Source organism: Theobroma cacao, chromosome 8 (genome assembly GCF_053813885.1).
Source record: "Theobroma cacao isolate CCN51 chromosome 8, ASM5381388v1, whole genome shotgun sequence".
NCBI classification, from domain to species: domain Eukaryota; kingdom Viridiplantae; phylum Streptophyta; class Magnoliopsida; order Malvales; family Malvaceae; genus Theobroma; species Theobroma cacao.
Window position 1 is genome coordinate 30667616 of NC_142646.1, and position 13021 is coordinate 30680636.

General features: G+C 34.3%; 2 protein-coding genes and 1 long non-coding RNA gene across 4 annotated transcripts; 2 read left to right on the forward strand and 1 right to left on the reverse strand.

Moving 5' to 3' along the window:
• Positions 1 to 883: 883 nt before the first annotated feature.
• Positions 884 to 2600, forward strand: LOC148761349 (uncharacterized). Its single transcript, XR_016027798.1, has 3 exons — positions 884 to 967; positions 1612 to 1696; positions 2486 to 2600. It is a non-coding gene; the product is annotated as an uncharacterized LOC148761349 (long non-coding RNA).
• A 1637-nt stretch (positions 2601 to 4237) lies between these two features.
• PTP1 (protein tyrosine phosphatase 1) lies at positions 4238 to 10346 on the forward strand. Of its 2 annotated transcripts, XM_007020187.3 has the most exons (9): positions 4241 to 4598; positions 4687 to 4783; positions 4913 to 4995; positions 5104 to 5244; positions 6058 to 6192; positions 8471 to 8619; positions 8709 to 8850; positions 9623 to 9708; positions 9883 to 10346. In XM_007020187.3, the coding sequence occupies exons 1-9, from the start codon at positions 4404 to 4406 to the stop codon at positions 9884 to 9886; spliced, it is 1032 nt and encodes a 343-aa protein (XP_007020249.3). In that variant the 5' UTR covers positions 4241 to 4403; the 3' UTR covers positions 9887 to 10346. The 2 variants fall into 2 exon arrangements, with proteins under 2 accessions (XP_088665356.1, XP_007020249.3); XM_088809230.1 differs by lacking the exon at positions 9883 to 10346 and having other exon boundaries at positions 4238 to 4598; positions 8714 to 8850.
• A 680-nt stretch (positions 10347 to 11026) lies between these two features.
• Positions 11027 to 12267, reverse strand: LOC18593128 (uncharacterized). Its single transcript, XM_007020190.3, has one exon. It carries the CDS (start codon positions 12145 to 12147, stop codon positions 11203 to 11205), a length of 945 nt encoding a protein of 314 aa, XP_007020252.3. The 5' UTR covers positions 12148 to 12267; the 3' UTR covers positions 11027 to 11202.
• Between the last annotated feature and the right edge of the window lie 754 nt (positions 12268 to 13021).

Sequence of the window (13021 nt, forward strand, 5' to 3'; positions counted from 1 at the left end):
ATTGTCACCACAAGAAAGTAAAGTTTGAGTACCTCAGCGAGATGTCGTTCTATATTTAGGAAGATCGAAGCATGGCCTCGAGTAGTGTGGTGTCGGCCATGACTGTGAGACCCTGTCAAGCTCGATTAAAAGACGGTATTGTATCGAGTGGTACAACTAAGTTAAATCGAGCCTTGAACTAGTTCAAATAGAAATTCTAAGAGGAATTTGAAAATTTTAAAACCAACAGAATGGCTTAGAATAGTGATTTGGAGTTCAAGGTCTAGTTTGGAGTCCATTAGAAAATTGACCAATTAGGGACAAAACGGTCATTTTACCATTTGATGATAAAATGGAGATTTTTAGCCAAGATTTGATCACATTTGACCAAGAATAATTATATGAAATATAATTATGATTATTGGAGTATAAAATGATGTTTAGTAGTGAAAAATTGTGATTTCCGGTATTTATGGAGCAAAAGGGCAAAATGGTAATTTTGCCACTAGTGGACTAAACGAAAAATTTTTTTTAAACAATTTTTGCCCCATTTGGTTAATATTGATCAATATTAGTGTTATTTTAGGTTGAAAAGTAGAAATAATGAGATTCCGGTACATTTCGGAGTATAAGGGCAAAATCGTAATTTTTTTGTCTCGGGGGCAAATCAGTAAAATTTTCGGCCCAGCACTTGTCAAGACCAAGGGATTTTAATTGTGGTAGGATTGGATAAATACCAGAATATTTGTGGTGGAAAATTAAGAAGAAAAAGTCAAAAAGTTAAAAATTAGGCCAATAAGCATGTGACACATGGCATGCTTGATTATTTTATTATTTTCTATAGAAATCAGCCCATTAAATCCCCAATTCCCTCACCATATTCGGCCTAGACATCCAGCAACAAGAAAAAAGGAAGAACAAAAGGAAAAACAAGAAAACCTAGGTGGAAATTCAAAGAAAAAGTGAAGAAATCAAGGAAACAAGCTAGGTAAGTTAAAATTTCTTTAATTCTCCTTGATACCTAGCTTACCCATGCTTTTGTTCTTGATTTCCATGGTTGAATATTGAGTTATCATGATGAATTCAATTCTGAAAAATGGGTATGGAAGAGGAATTGTTGTTGGAATAATTTGATTTTAGACTATGTTAGTGTTTAGGGATAGTTAAGCATGGTTATGAACAAAAACACAAAAGAAATATTCAATTTCTCTAGGGTTCCTTGTTGGCCGAACCATGAGGGCTGAATATCAATGGGGGATTGTTTTTATTTCAAGGAAAATGGCATGGAAAATGATGAAGTAAGGTGAAACGGTTATGTAGAAAAAAATTCGATGCTAGTACACTAAATGACCAAATTTTTTCTATAAGGAATTGTGAGGGTTCTAATGCTGAATTTGGCTTTATTTAAATGTATGTGGTAAATTAAGGTATTAGAGGAGAAATGAATTAATTTGGAGGTGATTTGGACACAATCGCCGATTAATAGGGTGATCGGTCGAATTTAATCGATACCGTGATTAGGCGGTAATCGGACATATTTTTGCATTTACATATCAAGCATTAGTAGTTTAAATTAATTTATATCAATTTAGGGACAATATAGTAAATTCCTCAACTTTGTTATTTGTCAAGGTGGTGAGACGTCCGGAAAAGGCAAAGGAATTACGCCTGAGGACTATTAGTCAGAGTTCACCCGGAATCTGAATTTTCGACACCTGTGAGTGGACTGCCTATCAAAATTGTTTTGGGAATATGACTGTTTTGAACAAAGTGTTTGAATGATTTTATGAAATTTTTCATGAAAATGAATGCCTTGGGAACAAGCTTTTGAGAAAAGGTTTATGTTATGAAATGTGGTTATTATGGATTTCTGTGGCTGCATTATGTTGATATACATATATGCTTGAATATAATGTTGTGTAATTATGTTGACTCGGCTATGTGCGAGTAGGGAGTGTGCATAAGCCGAGGATGACCCGGTTATGTGCGAGTAGGGAGTGCGCATAATCCGGTGATGACCCAGCCATGTGCGAGTAGGGAGTGCGCATGAGCTGGTGATGATGATGATGATGAGCTGGTGATGATGATGATGGGTTGGTGAGATGATGATGATGGGTATATACGTATATATATATATACATATGTAAATGTGTGTGATATAGCAAATTGATGGACAATGATTTATGGTTGTAATGTACGTAAAATTTGACACATTATACTTTGAGAATTTTCATGAATGTTAGGTTGATTTTATTAGTTTAGCAGGATGGCTTTTGTTGAGTGAGGAAAAATGTTTCTCTTGTTGCTTTGTTTTCACTGCATCGAAATTCATGTTCGCTGTAGCGAAAAACTCTGGGGTTTGGAGGGGTTTTAAATAGGAATGAACTAAATTGCATTGTTTGAAACAAGTGCATCATGATTTTAAATTTTTTCTAATTGTTGCTTGTTCCCTTCCTTGTTCACTCACTGGGTTTATACTCACCATTTTCAAATTCATGTTTTTCAGATCACGAGGTAGCCGATAATTAGGACGAGGTGTCCTTGTAGATCTGTGTACATCTTCTGATAGGTGTCTCGGCATTCGGTAGCTGTATATCCATCCGAGTCACTCCGCTGGAGGTTGAGTATTATTTTGTTATGTATAGATGAACTTAAATGTAAATTTTAAAAGAGTAATGTCAGTACGAGTTGGCAATGTATATCACTATTTTGACTCAAGGTCATGAAATAGGACTTAGTGATAATAAATAGAATCATAAGTAAGATAAATAATAGGCTTGCTTGGGTTTAGTGGATTACGTCCATTGGATCCATGCGCCGGTCATGACCCGGAATTTGGGTCGTGACAATGACCCTCATTAAATTCATGAGACACGGATGCCAAGGATTTTTGGCAACAGTCTTGGATATCTTGGTGGATGTGGGTAATGTGGCAAATATGCCAATTTTGGAAGATTATGTTGATGTGTTTCCGTAGGAGTTACCTGAATTACTTCAAAAAAAAGTTGTTAATTTTGCATACGTAAATATACGTATCGAACAAGTAATACAGTGATGAAGTAGAGTATCGTTCCCATGAAAATTTGTTCCTAATTCTTTACTAAGGGCTAAAATTTAATGTAGTGTTGGCTATGACCCTCATTAAATTCATGAGACACGGATGCCAAGGATTTTTGGCAATAGTATTGGATACCCAGGTGGATGTGGGTAATGTGGCAAATGTGTCAATTTTGGGAGATTATGTTGATGTGTTTCTGTAGGAGTTACCCAAATTACTTTCAAAAAGAGTTGTCGATTTTGCACATGCCAGTATATGTATCGAACAAATAATATAGTGATGAAATAGAGTATCGTTCCCACGGAGATTTGTTCCTAAATTTTTATTGAGAACTAAAATTTATAAAACAAATTATTCTTATTTAAGTAATCCAAAAATTGAAGAAAAACTAATTAAAAACAATTAAAATCAACACTAAATAAACTAACAAACTAAATAAGTTGAGAAAAGTAGTATATTAAAGCCCTAAGATTATAAATTCATTCAACATTTCATCTGATACTAGCTTTTTTTGTTATTTATCTTTCCTGGGTAGTTTTACTAACCTAAAATTCAAAATTATAGACAAGTCTCCATCGAGTTGCTTGTACAAATACGTAACTTAATTAGTTTACTATATGTCTATATGAATCAATTAAATTAAGTTTATTAAGTAAGTGTCCTAATGTGACTATGTATGGCAATTGATGTATGTCTATCCGAATTATGAATCAGATCACCTAAGTGACACGAACATACACTATTCAAACCTTAATTCAATCTAAAATTTCTCTGTTGAGTTTCAATTAGATTTAAAAATCGGTTAATTGTTGATCAGACAATTAAAAGTACTAAGAACGAATTTGAATAAGTAAAATTACATCCATTCATAATAAATAAAAGAGAAAATTTATAATCATGAAGCCCAAAACTTATCTTGACCTTGCCACCAAGCAAAAAAATGGGTAATTTTCAAAAAAAATTTTTAAATATTTAATGTTTTTAATTTATTCAAAATTGAATAAAATTATTATAAGTGTTTCATAATTAAAAAATAAAAACAAAAAAGAAGCCTTCCATATCATTTTACTCAAAAATTATTTTCAATAATTATTTCATAAATTACCTAATTATTTCTTGGATGATTTAAAGAGTGAATTTTATAATTTTATAAATAATTTTATGAACAATTAAACATATAAACCGTATAGGAAATGCTGAGATTATGATTAACTAATTATAGCCACCATCAGATTATTCGGATACCCTCCATCAAACTCCGAATCATTTCTCTGATTCCCCCCCAAATACCAAACCGAATCCATTCCTTTACCCTACAACGGGTAACCTCATTTCCAATTGCGTTTCTCCAAAGCGGAAACCGGCCATGGCCGCCGCCCCTAATCCTCGCTCCTCCTCTTCTAACCCTCCTCCTCCGAACCGTTTCGTCTTCTCCGCCGATTATCCGCCCCGAGTCTCACTCACTCCCAGTCAATTCAACTACTGCTCTCGGGCTCTCAAATTGTTTTCCGAAAAGCTCCTGATGCCCCACGAAATTACCCGAGAGTTCGCTCGCTTGCAGGTGCCTCCATTCCTAATATTAATTATTTTTTGCATTTATATATTGTTTTCCGGAACTGGGTTTTTAATTTTTGTGTTATTATTTGTAGGCAAATAGGATTAGACCTTCGGAGATGGCGAGGAGCTGTACAGTGGGTCTTAACAGTGTAAATTTGGACAAGAATCGATACTCTGATGTTGTACCATGTACTTAAAAAAATGTTTATATTCTTTCTTAAGTAAATTTCCTTGGTTGATTAGTTTGTGTTAATCATTAAGAATTTTTTTTTTGTCAAATTGAATTTTGTTGAGCGGACTTCCTTTTAATGGTTTCAGTTGACAAAAATAGAGTTGTTCTTAACTCATGTAAAGATTACAGACCAGCTGCAAAGGGTTATATCAATGCCAGCTTCGTCACGGTAGATTTCTATGTTCTTTATATTTTAGTTGAAAGGAATTTATATAGGGTATTTGGTACTACTTTCATCCATTTTGACCTTTTTAGGATTGTAATGTTTTTAATGTAGACTTCTTCGTCAGAGAACATTTCTCAGTTTATAGCCACACAGGGTCCAATACCACATACCTATGAAGACTTCTGGGAGATGGTGATCCAACGTCATTGCCCTGTCATTGTGATGCTTACTCGGTTGGTTGACAATTATAAGGTACTTCATTCTGTAGGGGCTTATCAAAAGAACTTCATTCTGTAGGGGTTGATGTGAACCTTTTGGTACCTTGAAAGTTGAAAATGGTTGAGTTTGACTATATGCTGTTTCTAGTCCAAAATATTCATGGTTTGCAGCTATGCATGTCTAGTTAAACCAGATTGTTCATCTTTCCAGGTTTGGTTGGCTTATATAAGTAGTTGGTTTTATGTGCTGTTTGTGCGTGATGCAACTAAATACTGTTTTCTTTTTTCAAAATATGATCTAGATGATTATTTATTGTATCACCATCATTTCACAGGAGATGAAAACTTGCTCTTGCATTCTTTCAAAACCACTGGAACACGTAGGCTCATACTCTTTTTCTTTCTTTTGGTCAAAAGGTAGATTGATATTTATTAATATGTATGTTCATACCATATGAACAAATCCTATTGGTTTTAATATCATATGAACAAATCCAATTGGTTTTCTTTTGGGAGTATACTTGGTGGTTGTAATGTGATTTAAATAAGAGATGCAGTAATTATGAGGCAGCTTTGTTGTTTAGTCTCTTTATCACTCATTATATATGTTTTCATTTCTTAACTCTCTTGCCTGTGGACTGTACAGAAAACCTTAAGAAGCTCCTGAAGTTATTATCTGAATTAGTTGTTTTTGATGTCGATATTTTCAGTGATGATAGAGAGTTTTGTGTCATAACATTTTTCCTTTACACTTTTTGGTTGAGTAAGCACAATTTCATGTTTCTAGTCTTCATTTTGGTTTTCTTTTTTTTTTTGTTTATTCTTATTTAGAATTTATCCTGTGCAGGTGGTAAAGTGTGGAGATTACTTTCAAGTAGAAGGTGGTCCTAGACAATGTGGTAATATCTGTATCGATACAAAATGGATACAAGCAACAGACACCTCATTACTGCTACGCAGCTTGGAAGTAAATTATAGCGAGGTATGATTTTTGTTATTCTTTAAAAAGAACTTGCAGAAGAAATGCTAATAATGGTTTGTACTGCAATGGCCAAAAGGCTGGAGGTTATTCTTAAGAGAAAAGAAAGTTTTTCCATCTAATAATAACCTATTCATATATTTCTTTTGTAGTGTATTTGATAGAAGATTGCAAAATGCATAGTTCCCTTCAAGATTTTGTTGGATTCTTAATACTTTTCCTTTGGAAGTATTAATTCCCAAAATTAGCCTGGAGCCTTAGCCTTTATTAATAACTTCTTTTAGTAATTTTTTCCCTAGTAACCTCAGAACAGATTCTGGAGTGACTTTGTAAGTTGGATATATTATTAATTAATTGTTATGGAAGGTATTGGAATACTGAAGCGAAATTTAAAGTCATTCTTGTTTGTCAAGTTAAAGTATAATGTTGTGAGTAGTTACTCTGAAGAAAGTGGACAATCAGTTCCTGTTATTGCAATATATTATACAGAGACTGAGGCTAATGCCATAAGAGGACTCTTCTCTTACTTTAACCCCCTAAAAAATTCATTCTTCCAAGGTGAACAAATTTTCTATGTCATATAGTATTTGTTTAAGATTTATTACAGATCAGATTCTAGATCACTTGTATCTGAGTTGGCATCAACCATGGATGCTGAGAATTGAATACAGTGCTTTCAAGTTGACTGTTTAAGTTGAAGGCTTTATTTTCAATAATAGAATTGAGATACGATGATGGCTAGAGATTGCTGAGAGCACCATATTTGAAGTTAGAAACACTCTTGATTTATTTATTTTATGATGAGTTGAAAATTGTTTAAAGCTAATTGAGCTATGTTGCTTTTATTTTCTTTTTTGGGATGATTAAGATTTCTGATAGCTGAAATTGAGAATGATTTCTCAACAGCTTTAGAAAGGATGTGGGAGTTCGAGGAAAATTCTTTTATCAAATTGAACAAAGATTTTGGATAAATTTCTGAAAGGATGTTAGTCTCAAAAAAACTTCATTGTGTACAGAATATAGTTTGAATGTAACCCAGGCAAAGTGGTAGAAGACTTGATAATTAAGTGTTAGCTATTGCTGAAGGATTTGGAGATCATGGAAGAGATGTGCAACCCTATAACATGTTTTAGCTGTAAAGGCAGGTTATAATTTTTATTGGTGCCATCAGAAAGGTGGTGGAATTTGGGAGGAAGAACTGGTCAAATAAATATGATGTCAGGTAGTGATTGAGTTTCGTAATTAAGGTTGATAGTGATGTTAAGTCTTAGACAGTGATATAATGTGGTAAGTCTTTGCAAGTTTCATGAATCAGGAAATTTTGTTTTTGGTGTTCATGTATGCCTCTGTATTCCTTTAGATGGGAGGTGTCGAACCTCAAAGATAGTGAACCAGTTTTCTTAATTTGAAATTAAAAAAAGGAAAAGTGAAAGCAAAGGACTAGAGATATAACTAATATGATGAGCTACGTCAACCAATTTATAACCTGACATGTCCTAAAATGTGGAACTAAGTAAAATCAACTGATTATCATGTATGCTATGCTGTAGCTGCCCTTGTTCCAGCTATCCTCTAAGTTCCTGCCCTAAACATGAAACCAGAGTGCTTGTTAAGTATGAGGATCACATGCAAAGGTAACTTACTCTGATAAAGGACTTTGATTGTTAAAGGCATTTGCCTAATTATATATGTATCCCCCCTTGGCCCATTTTCTTTCTCTAAATTTTGGCATACAAGCCACTAGGCAACTTTATTACTGAATCAGTCATCCAGTGCCTCGGAAACAATGCAGCTTGGTTGGAGGGACCAGTTGAAGAAGGCATTGACTGCTTAAGATTACATCCGTTAAACATCCAACTTCTTTATGTTTTAAAGAAATCACTAGGCATGAGATAAACAAAGTTTCCTTTTGTTGTTAGGTGAAGTAAAATTGCTGAGGAGTTTCACTCTAGTGTGATATGGGTTATCTTATAGTATAGTAGCTTATAACAAAAAAAAAAAAAGATCTTACAGCATGGTACTTGTACACATTGTTTTCAACTGTAAATTTTCAGTAATGTGATGGTTGTTTGGCCATCCTTCTTTAAAACAGTTTAGAAAAATTGGTAGGGAAGATTTCACAGCCTTGCCTCCCCTGTGGGGGTAAAAAAGAAAAACAAAAATGCATATCGCATTTCTAAGGTAAAATGTTTTCTCTATTTATCTAGAAATTGAAAAGCAAAATACTTCTTTGTTGTCATCTAAATAACCGGTTGCCTGATCCTTTGTTATCATCTTGCAGTCAGAGGACCCTCCGGTATCGGTTTTGCACATTCAATATCCTGAATGGCCTGACCATGGAGTTCCTGTAGACACACTTGCTGTCCGTGAAATCTTGAAAAGGGTACTAAAAGTACCACCAAATCTTGGCCCTATAGTGGTGCATTGCAGGTTCAGCTCATCTTTATTACTTTAAAATATTGTTCAAGGATGTTAAAGTCAATCATATATATCCCTGAGACAATTTCTCTCTGACTCAGTGCAGGTATTGGGAGAACTGGAACATACTGTGCAATTCATAACACAATCCAGAGAATCCTTGTTGGGGACATGTCTGCGTTGGACCTTGCTAATACCGTGTCTACGTTTAGGTCTCAGCGTATTGGAATGGTTCAAACCATGGTATTACTTCCTTCCATGTTTAGAACTTCACTTTTAAGTTAAGTACATCTGATTTGTGTACACAATTTCAACTTGCTAAGCTATTAGGATATTCTGAGTTCCTGAAAGAGTATGGAGCTGGATGGAACTTATGGTCGGTACTCATTAGTGATGCTGAGTAGGCACTGAAATTTTACTGGAGACCTTGCAGTAATCAGAACAAAAGAGAGTAATAAGCAACACATATCTATATGGATCCTTTTGCACATTGTGAGTACAATGTAGTTGGCACACTGATTAGAAATGCTTTAAGCAACTATTTAAAGATATCGTTGCAATTAAAGTTTCTATCTAAAAACAGTATGCTTCTGAGAGTTTTAGTAGGGTGTGCTCTGTTTCGTATTAATGTTTTTTTCTTGTAGTATTAATGAAAGAATCATCTTTGGTGAGTAAAGATATTAACCGTCAAGAAAATAATTTGATAATTGTTTGATTACGGAATGTATTATACTAAAGTTATATATTGCTCATAATCTTTAGCTCACATGGTCACATAAATAAGATAGCTCTTTGATCCAATTCTTGATAGAAACTATTAGTATATGGAAAGAATAAATCCCTATTCTTCTCCTGTAGTCCAATTTGTTAAGAATCAAAATGAGAAGGTGCTTCACATTCTGTTCTAATGAGAGTTTTTGACCAAGCCTGATTACATTATATTTTTCCCCTGCACATCCTTGTTTTCCAAATTATGAAGTTTTGACTGACTCTTTCTCTGCTTACCGTTTAATAGGATCAATATATTTTCTGCTACAAAGCGATTGTTGATGAATTAAAAGACCTCGTCTCAGAGTTCAGCAGTGAATACAGTTCAAAATGGTTTGTTCTTTGAGTCTCTTGAATTTTCTTGAATTTTTACAGAACTATTTATTACATGACCAACTGTCTTAGACCTGTTTTTTGACACATGCAGTATAAAGTCTAAAATGTATTTACTAATACAATGGCGGCTGCTTCTTTTTTTTTTTTTTTTTTGTCTTTTTTCATTGGCAGCTAGATTTCTCCCAACTAAAGCTGATTCTGATTCAGCAACGAGAAGCACAGCATTTGCTTATTTCTCTTAAGTTGGAGAAATGCATATTTAATGATACTTCCTCTATATCCATCTGTTTCTAAAGCATCTTGGGGTTACATGGCATCCTGGAAATAAAGAATACTTCTAATCAATTACTTCAGTTGACCTTAGTTTCAAGGTTGCAGCAGTTGCCAAATTTAGGAATATGGACAGAAACTGTTTTACCCACCCTTGACTCCATTCCAGAACCAGGTTGCATATGGAAAGGGCCTGTTTGTTCCTATATCTCTCGTCTTTATGATGGATTAATGATAATTTGAACAAGGTTATGTATTTCCAAACCCAGTCTTTTATTTGTGGACTTTATTTGTTGATCAAGTATTTGTATATTAATGATACTTGTATTTGTCAATGTTAATTTCATACACGTTGCAACAGCTGACATGGTAGAGAGACCAAAATAGTCTTGTCTCGTTATTTTGATAAAATGGGAATTACTTGGTAGGTTGGTCAGTTGTGGTACTGAGCTGCGATAATGGAATTCCAAACTTTGGTATCAGAACGGAAGTCTGATAGGCAGTTGATTGGGTTAGAGTCCAGACAGTAAATGCTTACTTGTCTACTCTTCAAGTGCTGGAATGATGATGGTATCTTGATCACGAGATTACCCTGTCAACAGGTGGAATCTGTGTTCCATTACCTGAACCGTACGGCATGCATGCATTGTCCATTTAACATGATCGTAATCTGTCGTCACTGATACTTTTAGAGGATAGTTGTGGGGTGATCTTTAGACCTTAATGACCTCAAAACCTTGAGCATCAAGCATTTGCCGGTATGAAAAGAAGTGTCTAGTCTGGTATGTGATGTTTGGATTCTTCTTGCAGTCCCTACCATATTGATATAGTTGAGAATCCAAATGTGAAAATTTCAATCAAAGGTAGGGTAGGATTATTTATCATCAAAGTAATCAATTTATGATGATAATGATAGGATTTGGTTCAAGCAACGAAACCAGGAGTTCTCCTTCAAGTTACCACAAACATCGAAAGAAAGCAAACAAGATGCAGCGATTCAAGTTACCAGGAAGACCATACTAACAAAATTTGTGCGAGATACAAATGAACCATGTCAAATTCAATCTTTTGTCTAAATTGAAAAATTAGTCATTTTGTAACGAGAGATAAATTATGTCACATCCAATCTCTTCTTCAATCGAAAAATTAAAAACTTTATCAATATCTTGTAAATCCAAATGCATTTAAAATTAAAAATAAAATTTGTGCATCAAACTCCAATCATCTGTCAAAGAGAATACGCATGACACTTCGACATCCCGGTCCCCTCTTATTCCTAAGAACCTCTCTAACATCCTTCTCATCAGGCACAAATCCCTTCTCCTTCATCCGTTCCAAAAAGTCCTTAGCCTCATCCACCTTCTCCACCCTGGCAAACGCCTCGAAAACCGCCGTGTAAGTACCTGCGTTAGGCCTAATCCCTCTCTCTAACATCTCCATCAGATACTTCTTTGCATCCCCAAGATGCTTAGCATCTCCAGCAGCAAGGCCTTTGATGAGAACAGTGTAAGTGTAAGCATTGGGTGCAACCCCAGATGCCAACATCCGCATGAAACCTTTGAGAGCTTCTTTACAATGACCAGCATTGGCATAAGCTTCAATAACAGCTGTATGAGCAACCACGTCTGGCATTTGACCCTTGTCTTTAAACTGGGAAAAGAGCTCCAATGCTTCATGGGTTAGCCCGTCTTTTGACAATGCATCGAACATCTTAACGGCGTTGTTGATAAGGCCATCACTTCGCATATCATGGAACACTTGTTGCAGGTTTTTGGGGTCTTGGGGTTCTTCAATAATGGGCTTTTTGTTAAAGGGATCGTAAGGAGGAGGGAGTTTGGACTTGTCCAATTCCTGCTTTCTGGAAACTTCTTCAGAGTCTGAGTCTGAGTCTGAGAGGGAAAAGTTGACCTTGGTGTTGATTCTTTGGGTATGGTTTGGGGGTTGGGAAGAAGAGGAGAAGGGTGATGAGAGTAATGTAAATCTATGGGTTGTTGTGGGTAGACAAAGTGAAGAGGAAATGTGGATTTTTGGGTTAATGAGTGAGGGAAAGAATGTTGGAAGTGAGAAGAAATTTGTCTTTCGGATGAAGGAACGCAAAGAAGAAGGATGTTTAGATGACAAAAGGAAGCAAGACATTATTGCCTTAGCCATGGCCGTGGATGACATTATTTGCAGGACTAATCAAAGGAGAGGACAGTTCAAGAGCTGGACGAAGGAGAGAGTGTATGGAAGTGTCTAGGACAGGGAGGGGAGTTTTCTTCGGATTGCTGTACTCGAACCTCAAATACCTTAATCATCTTTATAAAAGTAAACAATATTAGTTAGTAAAAGCTACCAAAAATATTGTCACGTCACTTGAACATGTCATTTTATTATTTATTATAATATATTCACATTAAAATTAATGATTTCATTAACATCAATTAGTTAAGTATTAGTTAAATTTATTTGATTCAAACTTAAAACAAAAGTGTGAAAATTTGATGCAGCGAAAGAATAATGATTTTTAAAATTTTTTTTTAAAATATTATGCCTAAATAAGAAGAGTAGCCAATATTTTTAAAAAATAATTAGCTAAATACTATATTTAGTCATAGAACATTACAACTAGGCCTTTTTCTTTTGAATCATGTACACCAATAATTTTATTAGTTATAAAAATTTCTAACCTTGCTTTATTTGTATTTTAATTTTAATGATTAAATTAGGGTATAAATTCAATCAATAAGTAATTAACTACTAAGTTATATATAAATCCTTTTAAATTTGAATTTCAGTTGCTTATATAAGTTCTCTTAATTCTATTTTAAATTTATTTTCTTATTTAAATATTACCATATAAGTTATAAGATTAACAAAATGTTTATTTTCCCTATTTTATACTTGTAAATTTATATTTTAAGAATTCTTTTGCCAAAATTTAAGAACCTATAAGAGGTATGAATAGCATAGATATTACTATTACCTTTTTCCTTTTTTTCCTCTAACAAGCTCGTTTCATTAATAAAAAGTAGCTTCCAAAGCTTTATAGTCCAAGATG

Bases quoted from the DNA above. Each gene is read 5' to 3' on its own strand.
- LOC18593128 (XM_007020190.3), bottom strand. From the start codon at position 12,147: ATGTCATCCACGGCCATGGCTAAGGCAATAATGTCTTGCTTCCTTTTG.
- PTP1 (XM_007020187.3), top strand. From the start codon at position 4,404: ATGGCCGCCGCCCCTAATCCTCGCTCCTCCTCTTCTAACCCTCCTCCT. The intron at 4,996-5,103 runs GTAGATTTCTAT...TTTTTAATGTAG, and splicing joins TCAATGCCAGCTTCGTCACG to ACTTCTTCGTCAGAGAACAT. The intron at 8,851-9,622 runs GTATTACTTCCT...ACCGTTTAATAG, and splicing joins TTGGAATGGTTCAAACCATG to GATCAATATATTTTCTGCTA.